This window comes from Zingiber officinale, chromosome 6A, assembly GCF_018446385.1.
Source record: "Zingiber officinale cultivar Zhangliang chromosome 6A, Zo_v1.1, whole genome shotgun sequence".
NCBI classification, from domain to species: Eukaryota; Viridiplantae; Streptophyta; class Magnoliopsida; order Zingiberales; family Zingiberaceae; genus Zingiber; species Zingiber officinale.
This window is the reverse complement of record NC_055997.1, coordinates 116,049,126-116,072,393: the sequence shown is the minus strand read 5'-3', so window position 1 is coordinate 116,072,393 and position 23,268 is coordinate 116,049,126. Positions and strand designations below refer to the sequence as shown.

The 23,268-nt window shown below is 33.9% G+C and overlaps 1 protein-coding gene across 4 annotated transcripts; it reads left to right on the top strand.

Annotated features, from left to right (window-relative positions):
- The first annotated feature begins 894 nt into the window (after positions 1–894).
- Positions 895–17,905, top strand: LOC121997616 (translation factor GUF1 homolog, chloroplastic-like). Of its 4 annotated transcripts, none has more exons than XM_042552123.1 (22): positions 895–1,226; positions 2,417–2,509; positions 3,168–3,254; positions 3,547–3,603; positions 3,837–3,902; positions 5,110–5,172; positions 5,312–5,356; positions 5,490–5,590; positions 7,952–8,048; positions 9,236–9,307; positions 11,108–11,262; positions 11,345–11,402; positions 11,575–11,655; positions 11,775–11,861; positions 13,679–13,750; positions 13,857–13,991; positions 14,341–14,414; positions 14,991–15,078; positions 15,739–15,816; positions 16,506–16,581; positions 16,759–16,799; positions 17,445–17,905. In XM_042552123.1, exons 1-22 carry the CDS (start codon positions 954–956, stop codon positions 17,538–17,540), a joined length of 1,995 nt encoding a protein of 664 aa, XP_042408057.1. In that variant the 5' UTR covers positions 895–953; the 3' UTR covers positions 17,541–17,905. The 4 variants fall into 4 exon arrangements, with proteins under 4 accessions (XP_042408057.1, XP_042408056.1, XP_042408059.1 ...); XM_042552122.1 differs by having other exon boundaries at positions 2,333–2,509; XM_042552125.1 differs by lacking the exon at positions 7,952–8,048 and having other exon boundaries at positions 2,333–2,509; positions 9,236–9,302.
- The last annotated feature ends 5,363 nt before the right edge of the window (positions 17,906–23,268 follow it).

Below are 23,268 nucleotides of genomic sequence, written 5' to 3'. Positions count from 1 at the left end.
ACTTCAAAGAGACGATCATCCTCCAAACAGTGATAATGCCAATGTTTTTGCAACGGATCAGGATGATGATACAGCTCTGGTTATAACTCGAGGCGGCTGTATACAAACACGGAGTTCTGAGAAGAGACGTAGGTAGCTGTGGCCGAGTCAGTGGAGACCAAGATTTGGCTAGGGTTGACGCTAGACGGACCAGTAAGAGTTTTACAAACTCATCCATGATATCTGATTGTTCAGTATCAATTTAATGTGCTTATCTAGGTTATAAAGAAGGCTCATTCCTCATTATGTGTTGCAAAAAGTTAATAATGTTCACCTCAGACGGCCCTCCATTGTCAGCCCCATGGTTTATGTAAGTGTGATAAATTACGGTATTAAACGGCGTTCTAGATAGGAGGAACTTATTTCCTAAGGAAATGAATCTTAGAGGATTCAAATCTTGTGTCTGTTATAATTCTACCCTCCGAATATGAATATCAACTCACGTATGTTCATAAGAGCACTCATTCGTCATTCTATACTCAAACAACTGGGCTTTCGGAGACTGCAGATCGAAGAGCCTACTTTGTTGCATGTACGCCAAACATATGTTGGCACAAACTAAATTAGGAAATTTTGTTTGCCGTTGTGTCAAAACTCACCATTCAAAGAATTGTAATTAAATATTATTTTTAATATATATTTAGTTTTCCCCACTTTTTTCTAGCTTATTATTATTATTTAAATTAGACTAATAATAATAATAACATGTTTTTTTGGTCGAAATAATTATAATTAAAAAACAATAATAAAAACATATGTTTTTGAGTCGAAGAAAAAATTAACAATGTAATATCAGTAATAACCACTTCGGCTCATCTCCATTTCGTGCGGCCTAAAGAAAAACGAGTATTTATACAACAACATCCCTTCAATTTCACTGCAGCGGTGGATAACGCTTCCTTTTCTACGAATCCATGTCCGCCGCTACCCTTTGCCGCCCGGTCGCCCTCGTCCCCCGTTCTTCCGCTCCTCGGCAGCGCAGGAGGCGCTCTCTGGCCTCCGATTCCCTTCTACCCGTTGGCCTCGTTTCTTGCTCCTGCTCACTCAGCTTCTCGCCCTCCGCCGGCTCTTCGGGCCCTCGGCCGAGGCTCCGCGTCCTTTGCCGTGCCGCTGGAACGGAATCGAAGACATCCGCCGATGCTCCTAGTCCCAACGTCGACGACCCTGGCCGAGACCGTCTGCTGAAGGTACGGTTCCGACGAGTGGTTTTGCATTTGTATTGTTGGGATTCTCTGCTGGACGCCTAATTCGACATGACCTTGATTTGTTAAGTCTTTGCCCTGACATTTTTTTTTACGTTTAGATGTGTTTTTTGGACGATAATAATTTGGATTCCTTAGGAGCAACAAGGATGTAATTACGGCTCTTGATGAATTCATTTTTCTTCTTATAACAAATTTCACTGAAGACTGACTGCAAAGGTGATTATATGTGCTTCTCCATTAAATTACATTTGAATAAAACAAAACGACCACAAGATAACCCCCCAATGACTATTAGAAAAAACCCAAATTTTCTGAATATGCTACTTGCAAGGTTAGAAGGGATTATATTCAACCGGTAAACTTAATTTTCTTATGCATTGGCAAAACGTAAATGCCGACTTCCACATGACAAAGACTGAAGCCTTACTAAGGAGAAGGAACCCTCTGTCAATTCTTGGCAGAATACATCATTTTGCACTTCCAAAATCAGAACAGTTTCTACATGCTAATTCTCCCATATCAATTGGGCATGCGTTGCATGGAAACAAATTGACAGACTAGTTTTTGAATTTTTTTTAGTCCTTACTTTTTTCCTTTAATATTGGTGAAATTGCATTTCAAATATAAATTTTTATTTTATTTAGTTTAAATCCCTTGTAATTCTAATACTTACATCCACAGTTTAATTTTTTTAATTTATTCTAATTGCTCATCTTTTATAACATAAAGGCTGAAAACATTCTAGTATTGCATAGTTTTACTGCAGAATTTTGCTAACCTATGGTTCTGTACATTCTAGAATTTTGCTAACCCATAAACTATCCTTCCAAATTAACATATTAACTGAGACTATCATGCTTTCTGCGTATAAGCTGCAACCAGAAGCTTTTATCTATGCTTTCTATTCCCTTATTGCAAAACTTACCATGCAGTTGTTGATGTTTGCTTTACTTCTGAGATAATGATTGCCTACTTGACCAGTTTTAATCTTCAGAACTACTTTACTGGATTATACTTTTTTCATTTAAAAAAAAAAGAATTGTGAAATTTCTATTTGATGCCAGTTTTATTCTTTTCAATGTGGTCAGGTTCCTATATCAAATATTAGAAACTTTTGTATAATTGCACACATTGACCATGGAAAATCAACCTTGGCGGATAAACTATTGCAGTTGACTGGTACAGTACAAATGAGGGAGATGAAAGAACAATTCTTAGATAATATGGATTTAGAAAGAGAAAGAGGAATTACTATCAAATTACAGGTACACTTTGTATGATCATCTTGATTAGACATAAATGAACCAAACAAAGAAAAACATGATGTTAATTCATTGTACTTTTTATTCGTGGCTGATACTTAAATCAAATCCTTGAATTGTTAAATTTCAGATGTTTGATTTTGAAATGTTTTGAAGAATTACTGATATTATTTTGCATTGTCGCTTTCTTGTTGCTAATGTGAATTATCAATTCAATATCTGAATGTTTTCTTCTTATAAGCCTCCACTATTGCTTCACATAATTGATGTCTATGAACAGTAATGTTGTGCCAATTCTTATATTGGTATAAATTGTGAGATATCTGAAATTTCCTTATTCTCCCTCTTTGTGTAAAATGTTTCTTAGAGTTAACCACGAGGGGTTGCATTTGTCAGCACATACAATACAACTATTGCCACGACATGGCTTGTCACTGCTTTGGATCTGTTAATCTTTTCTTATCTTGTTACAATCAAAAAAGAAATTCTATGACAACTTCAAATTGTGATGCTCCACTAGTAGCCATCTACTGATATGTAAATATTCTTTTGAAAAGTTCAATGAAAATTGCAAGAACCAAAAAATCTCAGCCTTTTTTTTCCTTTCAAACAAAACTAATAATCTTCATATTGTTACGAAATTCTATGATTCATTTTGTAGGCAGCTCGAATGCGTTATGTATTAGACAATGAGCCCTACTGCCTTAATCTGATTGATACCCCAGGGCATGTTGACTTCTCTTATGAGGTATGTTGAAGTCAAATACCTTTCATTATTTTTTGTTTAACATTTATGTTTTGATTCATTTATGCTCATAACAGCATGCAATTTTACTTTGAAGTTTCGCTATTTAGAGCTGCATCTGTAAATCATGCATCTACTTCTGACTATTGAAACAAAATGGATCAGTCTTTCAACTTGTTCATGATTCTTGACAATTTTTTTTCTTCAGAGAGAGTTGACTTCTATGCAGGAAAAGTATGTTGATTCTATTCATGTAGCAAGGTTCACTAATACAGTTTTCTTTTCTGGTGTCTAGGTTTCTCGCTCCCTTGCAGCTTGTGAAGGAGCCCTTTTGGTTGTAGATGCTTCACAGGTTCATTTTCCTTTTTCAGATTATAGATTTCAGAGTACATAGTCAACCGACAAGAATTGAATTTCTTGAATGACGATAAGAGTTGGACTAAGCTTTTAATTAGACCTAAAAATTCCTTCTCTATGCTGTTGTCAATTTATCATTAATCAATTCCACAAAAGCTTAACAGTTTCTGTATCAGGTAAAAGTTTTTGTTTATGAACTTGATTTCTAATTTATAATTTCCATTTTAGGGAGTGGAAGCTCAGACTTTAGCAAATGTTTATCTGGCTTTGGAGAACAATCTTGAGATAATTCCTGTAAGATCACCTCATTCAGCTCTTTATGTTTGCTTCACCATTGATCATCTATTAGCTGTTTGCTAGGGAAGTCACCATTGATCTTGAATCACCAATTTGAAAAATAAGTGAATGCATAACTTCTCGAATATCACCCTCATCTTTTGGAGGACCACCGAAGCTAAACGTTGCCAAAGTGGTGTATTTTTCAGGCAGTAGAATAATTCTATACGGTCATAGTTTGGCATTACTACATAGATTGGAAGTCAGCATTACTAAATCTCTTAAATCTTCCAACTGTAATTTCTCATTAAACCCATTCACTACATTGCTGTTTTTTTCTAGCTTGCAACTGGAAGCTCTTTGATTGTCAATCCATCAATCAAATCGATGAGGAGTTTTCCATATATGCCCTTGCAAGAACATACTCCCTAAGCTTATAACTTTCATTCTTTTTTATACTTGTTTTAATTAGGTTGACTTCTCCCCACTAAGTTAGATTGACTTCCGCATTGGAGGAGGAATTTTGAGAACCTTCTGAGGTATTCTTTCATGCAGGATACGAGAACTTGTAATTTGGGATCCTGTACTGCTACGTAGTAGTGTAACACCAATCTTGTGAAGGCCATCTTAGGAACATCTTAATCTGGCTTAAGCAACTTAGTTCGTCATTGGTCCTCTCAACTTTCTAACACATCTTTTAGACCAGTTTCCAACTGTCATCCCATGTAGACACTTAGGCTATCTTTTTAAGTGTTTCATATCATCAATAAGCTCTAAAAAAGAACATGGTTTCTCTCGAAAATTTTTTCTTATAATTTCCCTTCTTGTTATTCTCGTTTCCCAGTAGACAACTCTGCTTATATTATTTTGACTTCATATAATAGATAAAAGAGGTACTAACTAGTTAAAGCGATTAGCTGTGCCTCTGATGATAAGAACTAAGTTCTTGGGCAAGTGGACTCCTTCAAACTTCTGTATTCAGCATCTATTCAAGAATGATCAACAAATGTTTGAAATTGTGACTTTCTTGGATGCTTGTCAAATCTCTAAGATCAGGCAACAACAAATTATCCTTCAAGATTGATTTTTCTTTTTCCTTTAAAAAAGAAGTTATCCTTAGAGATAATTAATTTTCAGTTTTAATTGAATTTTCTGTTGATTATCGTTTTACATGCACTTGATTTGAGATTCATAATCAGAAAAAAATGTATTTGTCTTGATGTAGGTTTTGAATAAAATAGATCTACCAGGTGCTGAACCTGATCGCATTGCACAGGAGATTGAAGAGGTTTGTGAAGGAATGCTTGTTTCTCATACTTAAATCTTGTCCTCAGTAAGTTTGTTACCTGTAATGAACTTTCCAGATACTACTCTAATACAACCTTCTCTACCCTTTACCTATGATCTCTGATATTCTCCTTTTGCAGATTATTGGGCTAGACTGCAGTAATGCGATTCACTGTTCAGCAAAGGTTTGTTTGTTTGTGTCTGAACTGATTATTTGATCATAAAAAGTCATAATTATTTGTTGGACATAGTAGGATGTCCCATGTTTTCTTCAATGAGAAATGTAGATCACTTAACCTCGTGTTGATCTGTTTATAGGAGGGTATTGGTATAACTGAAATTTTAAATGCTATTATAACAAGGATTCCTCCTCCAAAGGATACCTCAGAAAGCCCTATGAGAGCTCTTATATTTGATAGGTGACTACAGATTTTGAACATAATTACTTTTTATTTTTTTAATTTATGTTTGTTAACTTTTTCCGATATTTTTGTTGTTTGTGGTTGACCCCTTTGTTTCCTTGCTATTAAGATATAAAATGTAACTATGTTACTAGGACTCGAGTATGATTATTCAATATGGGTGTCGATTTGAGTGTTTGACATGGTATTTCTATAGTTTGTTACACATTATCAAGAGGAATGTTGAGTTTGGACTTGGAGTGTCCATGTCGGACATGGTTGAAGAGTCCAATTGTTAGAGATTATGTAATATGCTTCTATTTTCTTTTGCTTGTCTTCTGAGCAACAGAGAGATTGCTGCTTGCTCTAGGGGAACTTGCAAATGACATAACCCTATACCTTTTCCTTTTCTAGTTAATAAAACATTTTTTTTGTAGATAAAAGCTATTTCTCTACTCTGGTGCTCGCACCAAGTTAATGGCCATTTGAGCTTGGAATTTCATTACTGACCTCATTTACATTGTGAATGAACCATTCCTCCAACTTATGATTTAGTATCAAAATAAAATTACATAAATGTATCTATGTACTTCCATTTTGTTAATCTTAGTGATGGATGAGCTAAATGTCTAAATCAAGTTGTTTAGTTCTACTTCAATAAGGAGAATAAATCATGGTTTAAGGTACTGGTTCAAATAGGAACCATTATTGGACGAAATAATCAGGTGTGAACTTATATTCATATTCCATTACTCTGTCATTTAATGCCAGGTAATATGTCTTGTTTCACTATCTGACAAAATGACAATACCAACAGGATCAGTATTAGAACCCTAGAAAAAAACTTACTTCTTGAAAATATTTTGATTGAATATTAAAACTAGATAACATTTCTGTTGTGGAAGGTTGCCCTTTTCCAATCCAGGGAAGCTTGGAAGTAGGAGGTGGTTCCAGTGTGCACCTCTCTCAACATCATTTTGTTCCTCTTCTCACCCTCCTCTTCTTCCCCATCATCTTAATCCATCCTCCAACTCATCTACCTACTCCATACCTTCTGTCATAAACACTCCCCCTTCATTAATTGAATCGATGTCTTTTCCTACTTACACTTGCTATCTCTGTTTAGGGGCTTCAACTCTGTATGATTTGTTGTTGTACTATAGTACCTTGAGTTGTACTTCCTCAGGTTTGTCTACCTTCTACTTACCCAACCTTTGTTTTGTGCATTCATGCTGCTCTCCTCTTACATTTCCAGTTCCTTCTTGCCCTTCTTCTCAGTGCTGTCTTCAGCACATTTCTATGCAATACCCAAATTCATCCATAATAATTAGTTGGATGCTGCACCTTGCACCTAAATACATTCATGGTGAGCTTTCTACCACACAAGGGATGGTACTTAAACTAATGTGAAGATGGATGCTAGTAACAAGATTGAGTTTGATTAAGCGAAGACTAGTGGATTGTATACTTGATAGCTTTGGCAATCACTTCAAAACATCTCAGAAATAGAGCATTATGATTGTTCAACTTTGATCTCATAGTCGTTAATTTTGGCCTAAGAGTTAATTTCTAGTCAAATCCACCAAATGCTAAAATTCTATGAGATTATTTGCCACATGCAATAACATGTGAATGTTATTGGAGCGAGGAGGATGATTTCTCATCCGAGGCTACTAAATATTCCTTGACAACCTTGTACCTTGCGGTCCTTGCCTCATTTGTTTAACTTCATATGGTTTGAGCAGCTTGCCCCAACAAAGGTAAACATACCATAGTGTACCAGAAAAACATATCTAGATACATCGACCTGCATTGATCTTTGCACGTATGATGCCTTTGGAACTTGATATTAATAGATCATGTATGAATTTAAAAAATATTTAACTTCTGAAGTGTTTATCACTTGCAAACAAGTGTTCAAATTATCACATACAAGTTGAAAGCTACCAAGTAGCATAGCTCAGAATTCAAAGTCAATTTAGTTCAATTTAAATAGGCTCAAATGAATTAAATAAAGGGCAGTCAGGTGCACGAAGCTCCCGCCAATGTGGGGTTTACACTACTTTGTAAGAGGCTGTTTACAAGACTCGAACCCGTGACCTCTACGTCACATGGCAGCAATTTTACCGTTGCATCAAGGCTCCCCTTGCTCAAATGAATTAAATGTTTTTTAATAATTAAACTGCATATGGAGGCTGCATATTCCTCATTCAGTGAAAAATGATTTTAAAATACCTTGTCTTCCTTGAGTTGCTGATGCCATTAAGTCATTCTATTGGGTAATGGTCTTGACTATTGATAAAGTGGCAAGATGTATAATTTTTGTCATTTACAAATTCACATGGCTAATTCCAATACCATTCCCTTGTTCCTTTCCAGTTATTACGATCCCTACAGAGGAGTGATTGTATATTTTCGTGTTGTTGATGGAAATATAAAGAAAGGTGACAGAATATATTTCATTGCCAGTGGGAAGGTAAAATTCAATGTTGCATTCTTCTATTACTGAAATGGCTTATGTAGGGATATATTAGTTGGCCTCAATAAATGGACACATTGCCATCAATTGCAAGTTATAGTGGGATATTGTTCATGCGTAAACATTAGACTTTCTTTTTGGTGTGAAGATGAATATTAAAGAGGTTACTTCCTACTAAACTAATTGAATTCCTAGATTTTACTTGATTTTAAGTAGTAAATTGTAAAAAAAGAAAGCCTTTATGATCTAATTTTACTTGTTATGTTCTTTTCATGTTCTCGTGGTTTAACATCCATTAGTATCTGTCTGGATTCAGATCAGTATAGCAAAGTTGTACTGAACATTGTAGCAAGTTGTTCACAAGGTTTTATTTTCACTTGTCTTTGGGGTGTTTCATATTCAAAAAAAGGATAGTCAAGTATGTATTCAAGTTTGACTTGAAAAAAAAAAATCAGAAGTCATAGACTCATAGTGTTGGATTAAAAACTCAAGTCATTTCAACCAATACGGGTAAAACATCTCGTTTCACCCACTTGCACAACACCGGCACGCCAGCGGTCGTTGTGAAACAGGTGAACAAGTGATTTTTAACTTAGGCTTTAATTAGTTAACTTAGGTTAATAATTTTAATCAACTCCTATCTCTGATTGAAATAATTTAAATAGGCTTAATTAAAACTTAATAAAATTATCCCATTAATTTAATATATATATATATATATATATATATATAATATTTTATTTTATATCTTATATTTTAAAATATTTAGTTAATATATTTTATATTAAAAAAATATCGAAATTATATTTACACGACACAATATGGTACCAAAATCTCGGCACAACTTGAGATTTTAAACCATGGTGAGGTCTGTTTCTATCATCGACTTACAAGTTGACAGAATTCTAATATTAAAAATATCAAAGAAAAAGAATTTCTAGAAAGGAATTAGAAAATTCCTTATACTTCCGAAACATAATTCTCATTGCCAGTTATTTCTTGTTTGTAAGATGGAGAAATTAGAAAGTTGCAGGTATTGAATTATCTGCCTTGTTATCTTTCAAAAGACTATTTGCTGGATTATTACCTACTCAGATGTATGCAATTCTTTTCTGTGCATGCTATTAGGCTACTAGTTTTTTACTTTTGGAACTTTTTGTAGTCCGTTTTCCATGAAATTTCAGGATTATTATGCTGATGAAATTGGTGTCCTCTCACCCAATCAAATGCAAGTCAATGAACTATATGCCGGTGAGGTAATTTTCACTTATGGAATGTGTTTCAAGATAGTATCTGCTTTTGTATCCATCAAAGTTTCTGTTTATGCACTAAGCATTTCCCTTAAGTGTTTATAACATCATAGATGGTGCTGATTCAATTTGACTTTAAGTTCCATGAATAGGTGATTTGAACTTTTGAAGACAACCTTATATAGTATCTTAGTATCTTTATTGAATTTATGGCAGTGAATTTTAGGAAATGATAACTGACTTTGTAAAGATGATAAAAGATATGTGAGACTGAAACATTGGAGGCTAGAAAGATGTAGAGGGGCAACAGAAAGTGCAATGCAGATGTTGCAGTTGAAGGAAAGATTTAGTGAGGGTGAACTCAATGTGGCAGTGGCAAGGAAAAATTGTCTCGTGTGTGATCTCAATGGAACTACAAATATCGGGTTGTGAACTATAGCCACTCTGTCATAGTAATGATTGGTGGAGACTTTACATGCAAATATAGGGTTCCTCTTGAATAAAGAAAGTAGTTGCTTACATCGACAAGGACTTTGACACAATCAAGTGGGGAAGTAGCTAGTCAATCATCAATTTTGTAAGGAGTGAAACATGTCAAGTATGATCCTTCTAAGTGTACATATCAGAAATATCCTCATTTATTTTCATATATCATCCTTTCTTGCATGAGAAGACATTTTTCAATTGAAAGCAATTGGTCTGACCCTCAATGCATTTTACAAGTTTTTGGTGCCTAGTTTTACCACTTGAGTCATTGGCCAGTTATGGAATTGCAAATAGTTTCCGGCAGAGATGCATACATTCCACTGTCACAACTAATGAAATTCATACCCATCTCGTGAACAGCAAGTTGTATGAAAATTTCATCTATCACTTGGAAACCCCTTCCCTTTCACATTGCATGTGAGTACGACTCGTAAGAATAATACAGGGAGTTGCCTTTTTATTGTTTTCCACTGTGATTTTGCTATGACATGCATGACCAGGAAAATGATTGTTGTCAGCAAATATACCTGCACAAGGAGTTGCATTGACAATTGGAAACAATAATTCTGTGACAATACTACACCTTTTGGTTTAAATTACTTGATTATGTTCCCTTGGAAACTTTCCTTCATGTTATATTGTCTCTTCAGATGTTGCAACAGGAGATATTCTAGGTTGGACTTCGGAGAACCCAGTGACTGACCTTTTTATTTGTCTGTACTGTGTACCTCTTTGAATTTAACCCTGTGGATAGTTTTGGGCCAGCTGCAACTTGAACCATCTGCCCCATGCCTGCTTCTCTCATGTGTTTTTTTCTCAGTTCTGGACTCTGCATTTTGTGTTTACTCACAACCATCATGTTCATCTTTCATCTGCCATTTTGACACTTTATGTTCTCTGCTGCTTCTTTAATGTTGTCATCCTTGTTTCTATCGTCATGCCTCAGCCTCGCCTTGCAAGTGCTTCTTGAAGGCTGGTTTGCATGTCTTACTGATGCTCCTCTGATACTTCTGGAGTTTCTGTTGTGTCTCTATCAAATATGGTCTCTGCTTCCATATTGGTGTCATGTTTGCGGCCCCACAGATATTCTCATCTCTGTGGCTTCAATTTTCATTATCTAGGGTAGGCTTAGGTCTCTCATTCAACAGTGTGGGTTTGGCCTTCAAGGATTTTTTGAGCTTGCAGTAGATTTCTTTGATTATATTTGCCCTCTGATTGCTAACTGAATTATCTTGGCAGTCACTTTTCCTGAATGTTTCTTGACTAGCAGCTAAATGTGTGCACACTGAAAGATTCTATTTAATGATTATGCTTTCATAGGTGGGATACCTTTCTGCTTCAATAAGATCAGTTGCAGATGCCAGGGTTGGTGATACAATCACTCAATTTGGAAGAAGAGCTGAAAGTTCTTTGCCAGGTTACGAGGAAGCTACACCAATGGTGTTCTGTGGTCTGTTTCCTGTTGATGCTGATCAGTATGACCCTTTACTACCGTTCAAGCTTCCTTTCTTGACTTCAAATTTTGAGTTAGTCTTGGCTTCAATGATTTTTCAATAGGTTCCCTGAGTTGCGTGATGCATTGGAAAAACTTCAACTAAATGATGCAGCACTGAAGGTGCATAGCTTCCTGTTGGCAGAAGTTTATGATATTACTTTGAATCTTCTTTTAGATTTCTAGCTCCTATTAAATATGTCCCCTTTCTTCCCTAGTTGTTCAATATGCATTGTGGTAAAATTTATCATCAGACCTTTCAGTTTATTGCCTGTTTATACTTGCATCACTGTAGTTTGAACCTGAAACTTCAAGTGCTATGGGCTTTGGTTTTCGTTGTGGTTTTCTCGGTTTACTCCACATGGAAATTGTTCAGGTTCGGCCAAACTTCTTGTCATTACATCCTTTTCTAATTCCATGAGTATTTAACAGTATGACTTTTCTCCCTATGCAAATTGTCATCACTTATAGGATGAAATATATTACATATTGTAGGAAAGACTTGAGAGGGAGTATAACCTTACCTTGATAACAACTGCCCCTAGTGTTGTTTACAGAGTCAATTGTATGGATGGAAAAACTGTACGTTTCCTGATCCTTTCTCTATGTCATAGAAAATATTCTGACACATTTAGTTTTTTTTTCTATTTAAATTTCTTTTGTACATTTTTTTGTCTAGAACTGTCTTCCATTCTCTTCCCTGAACTTGTTTTTTTTTTTCAAAATTTTTAACCTACTTTTTTTGCCATCAGATATTTAGTTGAATATAAAAACTTCAAAAAAGTTTAGACTATAATCTTCAAGGTTGTTTAATATAAACATGTGGTTTCATGATAACATTTTCTACGGTTTTAAGCTTGAACTTCTTGTCTATGAGAAAAATAATTCAAATCCTCTGAAATAGTCAAATTATAAGATAACCTTTCATATTAGTAAACAACTTAATTGTATGTGTTATTCAGTTTCTTGACTATAGATTAGCTTAAAAGGAAATTCAACCAAGAACAAATGCTGAAAAAGGTACCCATAGTGAACATGAAGGACATACACAAATTACTTAATGTGAAAAAAAATATGTAGAGAGTTTGCTTGGGCCATTGGACAGGGGTGGCAAAATTCTTAGTCTTCTATCCATGGTTTAAGATATCTGTCAATCCTTTGTGATAGTGATAATATTGCTTTTTTTTTTTTTTTTTTTTCTTTCTGTGATATCGAATGGAGTATTGGTTGTATTATTTGGCATGAACCTGTCAAAATTTGTATCTAGACTAATGTTGTCACATGTTGGAGACTCTAAAATTTGTTTTTCCTAGGATGATGCTTCATTTATAAACATCTATGCTGGCAAATGGTAGAGAACCAAATACTCTGAAAATGATTGGCTATCTTCCATAAACCCCATAGTCCAGTTCTAGTCCACATTTATATACCTTGCAGTACTAGTAACCAAATTGTTGATGTCAGGAGAAGAATAGGGAATGACCTTATATTATAAAAGTTCATTCTTGGTCCTCTTCATAATTGGTCTTGCTAAAACTTTTTTACTTTACTACCAGCATATTATAAAAGTTAATGCTTGGTCCTTCATATAAGCGGTCTTGCTAAAACTTTTTTACTTTACTACTGGCATATGATGGTAGAAAGTGGGTTTCAGAATGGGGGGTTGATTTTGTAATTTTTGGTGTATCTTTGCCTTTTTAGAAAATTAGTGGATTCAGGATGGTTATATATAATACATTTTAGCTTCTCTGGAAGCTTCAAGGGACGGTAAGTAATGATCTTGTCATTACAGCCGTTTTGGCTTTCTTCTAGAAAAGGAATGTGCTGTTAATTTCAGATCTTATCATAATTAGTGTTTTGAAGACTTCTTGGACAAAGCTTTCTGGTCCTTCAACTATAAATTGTAGGAGCCTGAGGCTAGAAATGCACTATTATTCTCATATTTGAAAATACAGAATGAAATATTTGTTTCAAACCTATGTTTTGAACATCTAGAATCTGATGATTGGTAGTGGAACAATGAGATCTTATTTTCATGGTACAGTGGAACTGCAACTATGGAACCGTGAGGTTACTGGTTAGATAATACAAATATTCGCCAAATATGACACAATTGACTTATCTACATCATTTTGGTTAGAATGTTAATTTGATCTAAATAATTTGTAGCCAAACTCAATGAGGGAAGAATAAATGGGTTCTGGTGAAGTTTTTCTTTTAGTCAACTCCCTATAAAGGAAGAACAAGGCTATGTTTTTCTACTTGTCCACAAGATGTCTTGATTTTGTGTATCTTCATTCTGAATTTGTTGTGCTATTATGGCTTGTTCTCTTATAAATTCTTCATATCATGAGTAAGCAAAATTTAATGTTTTTTATTATTATTATTTTTGGGTATAGATTGAGTGCTCGAATCCTTCTTTACTTCCAGAACCTGGAAAGAGAAAATCCATTGAAGAACCATTTGTTAAGGTTCTTCCTTTACCCATTGCTTTCATTATTTTCTACTCAATCTTTTGAACAAAATAATTCATTTTATATACCAAATCATGTCATCAATCCAAGGTTGTGTTTCTAGATTGAAATGCTTACTCCAAAGGAATATATTGGGTCTCTTATGGAACTTGGTCAAGAAAGAAGGGGTGAATTCAAAGAAATGAACTATATCACACAGAATAGAGCCTCACTCGTTTATCATTTACCACTTGCTGAGGTATTTGATTTATAAGTTTACCACTCTAACATGCTCTCTTCATAGTAATATTTCTGTTTTTTTCTATGTACTTTAAGTTGTTTACTATTTGTTTACCTTTTCTGGATCTGGAACCGACCTGTGCCTTTTCACATAGACCATTAAAATAGTTTATCAATAGTTAATAGAAGCTTTTTTATCAATAGGGTGTAAACTTTGTGATGTAACATGTATTTAATATTGTAGAAGATTCTAATTTGCTTTGGCGCTGCATTTTTTGATGTCCTGCACTAGTATCTAAATTTTGTACTTTGACGTATCATATTGTTGGCTGATTTTGCTAAATTCACCATTTTTGTTTCATTTACAGATGGTTGGTGATTTCTTTGATCAACTGAAGTCGAGAACCAAGGGATATGCTAGCATGGAATACTCTTTTGTAGGGTATGCATCTCTATGGTGCTGATTTATTTATCCTTTCAGGATATCTTTTTGCTGTGACTAAAAGCAGATATGTCTAGTCCATATCTTCTTTCATTGCCATAAGAAAGAGGAATTATATAGCTAAAATCAAAGAACAAAGTTTGTTATGGTCAAGCTCTTGGAATACTTTAGAAATATTTATTAATGACATACTCAGTTTGATGAGTAACATCATGTTCACATAATTAATTGACATTCTTAAATCTGTGTTCTTTATAGTTAAAACTATGATTTTCAATTAGTGTTGATGGGAAAGTATCTCATTTAATACAAATAGTTGGGTCTTAATGCTCTGTTGACACTGTTCTTGATTGAAATTGTCCACTCATTCCCTAGAAATCCCAGATTGGGAAACCTGCACAACCCAATTGGTTGCATAGATCATTGTTTGATGGCGAAAGTTGTGTGAGAAGAGCATATAAGGAGCACAAATCTTGAAGTTTTGTCCACATATCAAATTCTATTATGTACATATACTCACGGCATTTCAGCCGACTAAAGGAAAATATTTCTGCATGGTAAACATTCAATTTGCAGGTACAGGGAAAGTGACTTAGTAAAGCTTGATGTCCAGATTAATGGTGAGCCTGTGGAACCATTATCAACGATTGTGCATAAAGATAAGGTGATATGAGGTTTTTATGTTTCCACTTATTGTTGGTAAATGCTCACTTTCGTTTCTTACATGTTCTCAATTTTCTCTTTTGGAATTTAGGCTAATCAATCTTCAGGCAAATTATTTATACAATAATATGTTCATTAAACAGAAGGCTTGTTTGTCAAAAATCATATTTATAAGTTTCTTTGTATTGGAATCAAGTAAGGGAAGTCAACCACATAACCTCAACTTTTATGTTAATTTCATCAATTATAAATTTAAATGACACTCTGGATCACGTTTATCTGATTAACTGGTTTTGAGAATCCAATATAGCTGCATCCACTCAAGCAATGCATTCATGAAATCTGTTATGAGCTTTGATTTATAATGAGAGAATTATTGGTCATTTAAAACATGTTTTTTTTGTATAATTGGCATTTCACTGTAATCATAATTTTGTCTAATCATAGATACTTCATTAACCTACATTAAAATTTTTGAGATTACAATTTATTATTTTGTAATGTGTACAATTAAGTAAAGCTTGAATTTGCTGTAGACATTTCTGCACTTCTGAATTCGCCCTGTTAAAAATTATTCATTTTTATTTTCATCAATATTATTTTTTTGTTTTTTAACTTTGCATCATCTCTTACCAATCTAGAGTAAGTTCTAAATCTCCAGGCTTATGCTGTTGGGAGGGCTCTAACTCAGAAATTGAAGGAACTGATACCAAGACAAATGTTCAAAATTCCGATTCAGGTATTATATACCAAACTCTGCATGCCATCGCTACTTCATGTTTAAATTGAAGTGTTTGGCTGTCTTGGTTCCCAATGTTGCTGATTGTGATTTAATTTGGCAAATTTCTGAATGGGCGCACCTTTTTTTCGGATCATGTAGTTTTTTTTTTTTTTAATTTTTATTTTCAAAGTATCTTCTCTTTGGTGAAATCTACCTTTTTTTTTCTTTTAAAATTCTTGTGGTGGCTAAAACTTAAATCATTTTTATAAAAAGAACTATCAACAGATTCCTAAGAACCAATTCTATACAAAGATTTATTACTCCTGTATTATTATTTGAGTTGAACTGGGTTGATGAAAGATGGTTGTTTTAAAGAAACTCAAATTGTCTCTTTTAACAATTTTTTTTTGTTATTTTAACTTTAAAAAAATATTCTTTTTGAGATTCTAGGATGCTCCTGTTGCCTTTTTTTTTTTTAAAAAAAAAATCTAAAATGAGTTGTTTTGAGTTACTCTTTGATGAATATTTTTAACTTAAGAAAAATATTCTTTTCGATTAGAAAAAAAATCCTAGTACAACGTATGATCTAACATGACAGCTGCAGATATATTCTACAAGCTTTTAACATGGACTACCTTTGGACATTTCACTTTCATCTTGTTTTCTGCTGCTGCTAACTTGCACAAAAAAATATCCTTTATGGCTAGGCATGCATTGGGACGAAAGTGATCGCCAGTGAATCTTTATCTGCCATTCGGAAGGATGTACTTTCAAAATGTTATGGTATGTAAAGAAACAGTGAACTTAATTTGTAAGCTTCATCCCTTTGATTATCATTCTTGAACTTGACCATCTCAGTTTCATAACTATCTGACAATCTAACATCCATCTTCTTGTTGAATAATCAAACTCGATTTCACTATGTATTTGCTTCAAAACTAATTTCAATTTTTGTTTTAGGTGGTGATATATCAAGAAAAAAGAAATTGCTTAAGAAGCAGGTGATCATTTTTTCTTCTTTTGTTTACGTTTAAGCATTCTTAAATATGTATCAGTTGTGGTACTGCAGGAGTGATTTTATCACTATTCCCATGCTTTGATAGACCTTAATCCTTTACTAAAACTTACTAAATTTAGGACTTTGGGTATTGTCATGGTTGTTTTTATAACAAATTAAAAGTAATTACCAAATATATTGATTCGGCTCAAACCACAAGAACATAGCTATGTGAGTACCAGTTGAAGTTCGCTTGAAGTCACCACAGTTTTGGCTGAAGTATGACTTGACTGAAGATGAGCTCGCTTGAAGTGGGCATAGCTTGACCAAGATGCTTACTTCAGTTCGAGTAGGAGAGTCAAGGGCTCGTGGGTTCTTTTGTCTCTCTCGTTCTCTAGAAGTTGCTAAAGTTGCCCTATTTTACAAAAGTTGGCACAAAGCTCTTAATGGGATCTGCGAACTGTGAAATGTTGTTGGAAAAGATAGACTCTGGTTGGTTCTGTCTATTTTATGTTGCGCCAGTCGAGGGTTGTACGAGTGACTGTGATCCTGAGTCCTTTTAGCTTGTGGTGAACTTCACCCATATTAGTTACCTTTAATGAGTCAGTTTTATAGCTAACGAACTGTTTCTTTTTTATTTATATTTCAGGCCGAGGGGAAGAAAAGAATGAAAGCAGTTGGGAAGGTTGATGTGCCGCAAGAGGCCTTCATGGCAGTTCTGAGATTAGAAAAAGAGGTGTTGTAACACGTCTCATCATTCCATTTTCGGAGATTCAAATCACAACTTCCCTACATGTTTGGCAACTTCTATCCAAGAGCACAGAATCATCGAATGACCATGGAACCCGTGTAGAACTCTCGTTTAGTGTCTTTCTCCTTCAGCACAATTTCGTCTAAGCACCGAGTAGAGCTTAAAGGTGAAGGTCGTTTGGCTGAATGCAACTTCGGTTTATGCCAATTGAGTAGAGTTGCTGTAAAGCAATCCATGTTTAGATTGTTGTCTTTTTTGCTGTTAACTTCAGCTTTCAAGAAGCAAAAAATTGTAATGGCTCCTCATGCAATTTGGTTTTATAGTAAACCCGCCTCATAATGAACATGATGTTCTTTTACTTTTGTAATTTAGTTAATCTATGTTCATAAACTATATCTAAATAAAGGGATAGAAGAAGCTCCAATCAAAATAAGGATCAAATTATATTGGGTCTATCATAGTCTTTTTTGCTGTTCGCGCCTTGAACTCGTCTCAAAGTCTTTAAAAGTTTGATAGTTTTTTTGAATCAGGAGACTTGAATTCGTGATTTCAAAGTCATTAAAAGTTTGATATTTTTTCAATCAAGAGAATTCTAAGAATTCATTGGTGGTGTTGGTAGTATTATTGTTTTAAGTGAATTTATGATAAATTTTATTGTCTTTTAAATTTTAAAATTTATTGTTTTATTTACACTACCCAAATTAGATTGGGAGAATTGCTCTAAAAATTCTATGCAAACCTAAACATTTACCTTTAGTTCTTGGGTCAGATTTTTCTTTTTTCCTAATAACAGACCAAACTAGTTTATTTATTTCAATTCCCTAATCCATGTGAAATTATTAACTTACCTTTGTATTAAATTAAAACCTTCAAGTATTGCTTATTTATCTTCCAACTGTCGGTGCACTCCCTTCCTTCTGTGATTCCAAGCTATCAACGGCGCAGTCCCTAACTTCCCCCCCCCAAACCATCGGTAACGACTTGACCTTTTCTTACTTCGGCCTTAAAGCATCTACAACGACGTTGAAGGTAGAAATCGGAGAACCAGTGGAATCCTACTTTTACCTTTAATTTAAAAATTATTGGTAAGTTATAATTTTCTGCCATAGATTTTGACTAATTTGCTATTCTTATGCGAAAAGTCGAAGCTTTAGGTCATGAGTGTTTTAGTTCATGGTGTTTTCGATTATGTGAGGTTGAGATTGAATAAAATTCAGTTTTTGTCTTGGAATTGCAAATTTATGAATGCGTTTGTATTACATCTTCTTTAATTGAAGGAAAAAAAATGAGATATGTAGATATTTTGTAGTGATTATCAATAAACAGAGTATTATACCCAATTTAAACAGTATAATACTCAAAATTTATGAGGTTGAATAAAATTGAGTTTGTGAACAAGATAAGATTTGAGATTTAATTTTCTGATTGGGTTTGTGTTATTTAGAGACGAATTGATGGTAATTTTTTATTGTTTAGTTCATGAATATAAAAATTCTTAAATCATTAGAAAATATTTGGAAAAAAATTTCTTGAATTGTATATGAATGAAGCTTTGATCTAGTTTTTATATAATTGAATCAAATGTTATGTTTTTGTGGATTAGGTTCAAATGGATTCTGGAAGTGGGCCTTGCAACCTTGTATTTTTGGGTAGTTGTAAGTACAAGAACTAGTTGTTTGTGAATTCAATTTTTAGTGGTTGTAGTTTGATGGATATATATACAAGTCTTGGCAAAAAAATGTGTGAAGATTACTTCCGAATGTATGATTCGGAACATAAGATGTATGTGACTTTGAACGACAATGATGATGTGCTCAATATGATATATTTTTATGTGTATGAAACTGAGCATAATTGATTTGAGGGTAGAGAGCATAAATGAACATGTCAATGGCAGCCTAAATTTGAAGAGGTAACATATATTATATCTCTCTTCATGTTGTAGTTTTGATAATATTATATGTTACATCTAGCACAAGTGCATATGATATAGTTAAATTGACAATATTAATTGTATTATACTGGTAAGGGTTGAGGAGGAACAGACATTGTTAAGGAGTGATGAGGAGATTGAATAGGCCCTATTGCTGAATACTATAGATGCTTGGATTAACTGCATCCATGGCGAAGGACAAAATTTCAAGGATGCTACTGATTTTAGAAGATGTGTTAAAAATTATGTTGTTGCAATAAGACGTTCATTTGTTTATAGAAAAAATTAGGGGTGTAATCGAACCGAGCCGAGTCAAATTCTTGGATATTTGAGTTTGACTCGTTTATAATCTAACCGAGCTCGAGCTTTATTTAATGAATATATTCATGGTTTACGAGTTTAATTGAGCTTTTATCGAGCCTAAACGAGCTTAATAAATATAAATTATAAATTTAAATATTAATTAAAAACTAAATTATATATTTAGAAAAAATGATAATATTCTTATTAAAATTTATAATTTTATTATAATAAATAAATTTAATATATTTGTCTATATTTTTCATAAGTAGAGTGTAAAATCTATAAATTTAATATCAAAACTATTATTTTTTTCATTTAAAAGTTGATTCATGAGCTTACTAACGAACATGTTTACGAGCTAACGAGCCAAGTATTGTGAAGCTTAAGCTTGGTTTGTTTATCTTAACAAGTTTCATTAAACGAGCTCAAATGAGCTTTTCTCGAATCAAGCTTCAAATATATCATGAGCGACTTGGTTCATTTACACCCTTAGAAAAAATAATCGCGAGAAGGTAATTGCTATTTGTAATGAAAGGAGTTGTGGATGGAGAATTTATGCTTCAAAATGTAAATCAGATAGTATATTGTGATCCGAAAATGCAACCTGCGATATACATGTGGTGAAAACAATCTGCGCAGTAGAGGACATCCTAAAGCCGATGCAACTTGGATTGCTAATATGGTGAAAGATAAATTGAGAGGAGAGCCCTTTTATCACCCTTGTACAATTCAAAAAGATTCGCAAAGAGATTATAGGGTAAAGTTAGACTACCACAAAGTATGGAAAGGCAAAGAGTTAACGATGTATGATATTTGTGGCATAGAGAAGGGATAGGCTAAGATGGTATTGTCGTGCTATTCGAGAAACATTTTGTTGCAAGTCTTTTTGAGATTGTACAAGGGCGATAAAAGGGCTCTCCTCTCAATTTATCTTTCACCATATTAGCAAGATGGCATTGTCGTATAATTTAAAAAGACTTGCAAAGAGATTATAGGGTAGAGTTAGACTACCATCTTGCTAAGATGGTATTGTTGTGCTACCATAAAGAATAAGTATAAAGGTTGTATCCTGGTTACTGTGTCGAAGGATGCCAACGATGATCTTTTCATAATTGGTTATTCTGTAGTTGATGTAGAGAATGATGCTAATTGGGAATGATTTTGTTATCATTTGAGAAGTGTCCTAATTTCATGTCAAAGCATTTCATTCAACGAGTTCTCTTTTTTCTCCAACAAACATCCTGAGATTATAAAAGCAGTTGAGCAATATTTGTGGGTAGTCACTATTCTTATTGTTTGAGGTATTTAGTGGATAATTTTGTGAAGCATGTAAATAGTTACTTACTTTTCCCAAATATATGTTTTGAATTCAAAATGATTTATTTGCCTCATTCTAGGTGCTGCAAAGTTATCCCAAACATAACAAAAAATATTGGTTTTCGGTATTCAAGAAAGCTGCATATGCTCTATCTTTGCAAGAGCATGAACAACATATAAATAATATCATTGACTCCATGCCACTTGCCAAAGGGTTTATTGTACAATCTCATTTTCAAAGTTAGGCAAATGCTTTATTTCTTGGTGATAGATGAAGTGTTATGAATAATAATATAGCCGAGTGTTGGAATAATTGGGTTAAACCATCTCGTTATCTCCCTATTGTGACTATGGTGGACCACATACGATGCAGATCATGAACATAATGCACCGACGACGTGAATCAATATTGGCGATCGTAAAGGAATTAAGTCTGAGAAAGGAGAAGGCTATTGCTAGAGTATATCTTGAATCCCGAACTTTGAGAGTGCATTGGTCATGTAATTGGAGGTTTGAGGTAGTTGATGGTGAAAAATCCTTTGCTGTTAATTTAATGGATAAGAATTGTTCATTCAGAGCTTAGCATATCAATAAGCTTCCATGCAAGCACACTTGTGCTACTATTGGGTCGAGGTAATTGTCGTTGTATGATTTTTGCGACAAGTACGTATTTCAAGACTGAAATGTATCATTAAGCATACAAAGGAATTATTAATCAAATCCCGACTTTTGACATTAACGAGTCAAATCTTGATGAATGAAATGTAATCAACGCTCTTGATGTGCGTAGTCAGCCAGGTCGTAAGAGGACTAAGAGGATACCATCTCAAGTTGAAATACGTGTGTCAAAGTGTAGTTGTTGTCATCAGAAAGGCCACAACAGATGCAGCTGCAAAGAAGCTATAAACTAGTTATTGTTTCATTAAAATGATGTTTAAGTATTTGATTTGTCATTTGTTAGTAAATATATGACACTTAGCTTATTTGTGGGTAACTTGACTAATATTTTTTTTACACTTCCATAGGAAAAAGAGATTGCTAGAAGGGGAATTGAGCATGGTCTTACATACTATAAGGCCTACACCAAGTAATAGCATTGGTGATTTATGCATTGTATGATGGTTCTGTTTTTGAAAACCTTGTGCAAGACTTGCTTTGTCTGTTTATGTAGTATACTATGATCTATGATGATTTTATATGTAAATATGTATGAGTTGTGCTTGCAGTTTATGTTGACTTTGTATCATGTAATAATTATTATTGTGTTTGTAGACGATGTGAGGAGCATGAATAATATGTGTTTGTGTTTTGATATTTGATATGTGCTATTTTGTATACTTTGGTTCAAGTGGTGGGATTATGAAATGACCATGCCTAATTTCGATAGAAACTTGAGTACAAATGTTGATAAATTGGATATATGATGTCCAAGGATGAGTACAAATATTGAGAAATTAGGTATATGATGATAATGACCAATTAACTAATGGTACCATAGGCATGTTTGGTATTGACAAGTTGGATATATGATATGTAATGATGTTTCCTCAGTAAACATCCAGGAATGTGTGGTATACAATGCACAATCTCTCAATCAACTTGAATTTGGATATATTATACCGAATCAAATAGTATTTTTAGTGGGGTGCCACAAGAGTGCCTAAACTTCGTCCAAATATACTCGATAGTTTACAAATTGTACTGACATCGTGTAAATATATACCTAAATTAGAGTCAATTGCACTAGAATTTTTTTGTATAATGAATTTTAAATGAGCTTATTAAGTATGACAAATCTTCATACGCAAATGAGATGGTCATATTTAGCTTCCACAAGCAAGAAAGGAACAAGAAGCAAGTTCATGTAGAAAACAGTTACGGGTGTTGGTTGCTACTCGGAAAGCCTAATGGTTCCACTGTACAAAAATTTTGTACAAAGGTCTGAACCTTTTCCTAGCTACCATGTGTTCTTTTAAATTAAACTTGGATCGCCTGCGGAACTTAACACGTTTGATCCAAAGTTTAATTTATTTGTTCTTTTAGGTTTAAACTTGGATCTCCTGCGGAACTTAACACGTTTGATCCAAATCACATAGGTTATTAATTCTATTAAATATTAATTTCCAAAATTGACTTCCAGTACTGACGTGGCGAGGCACATGACCTTCT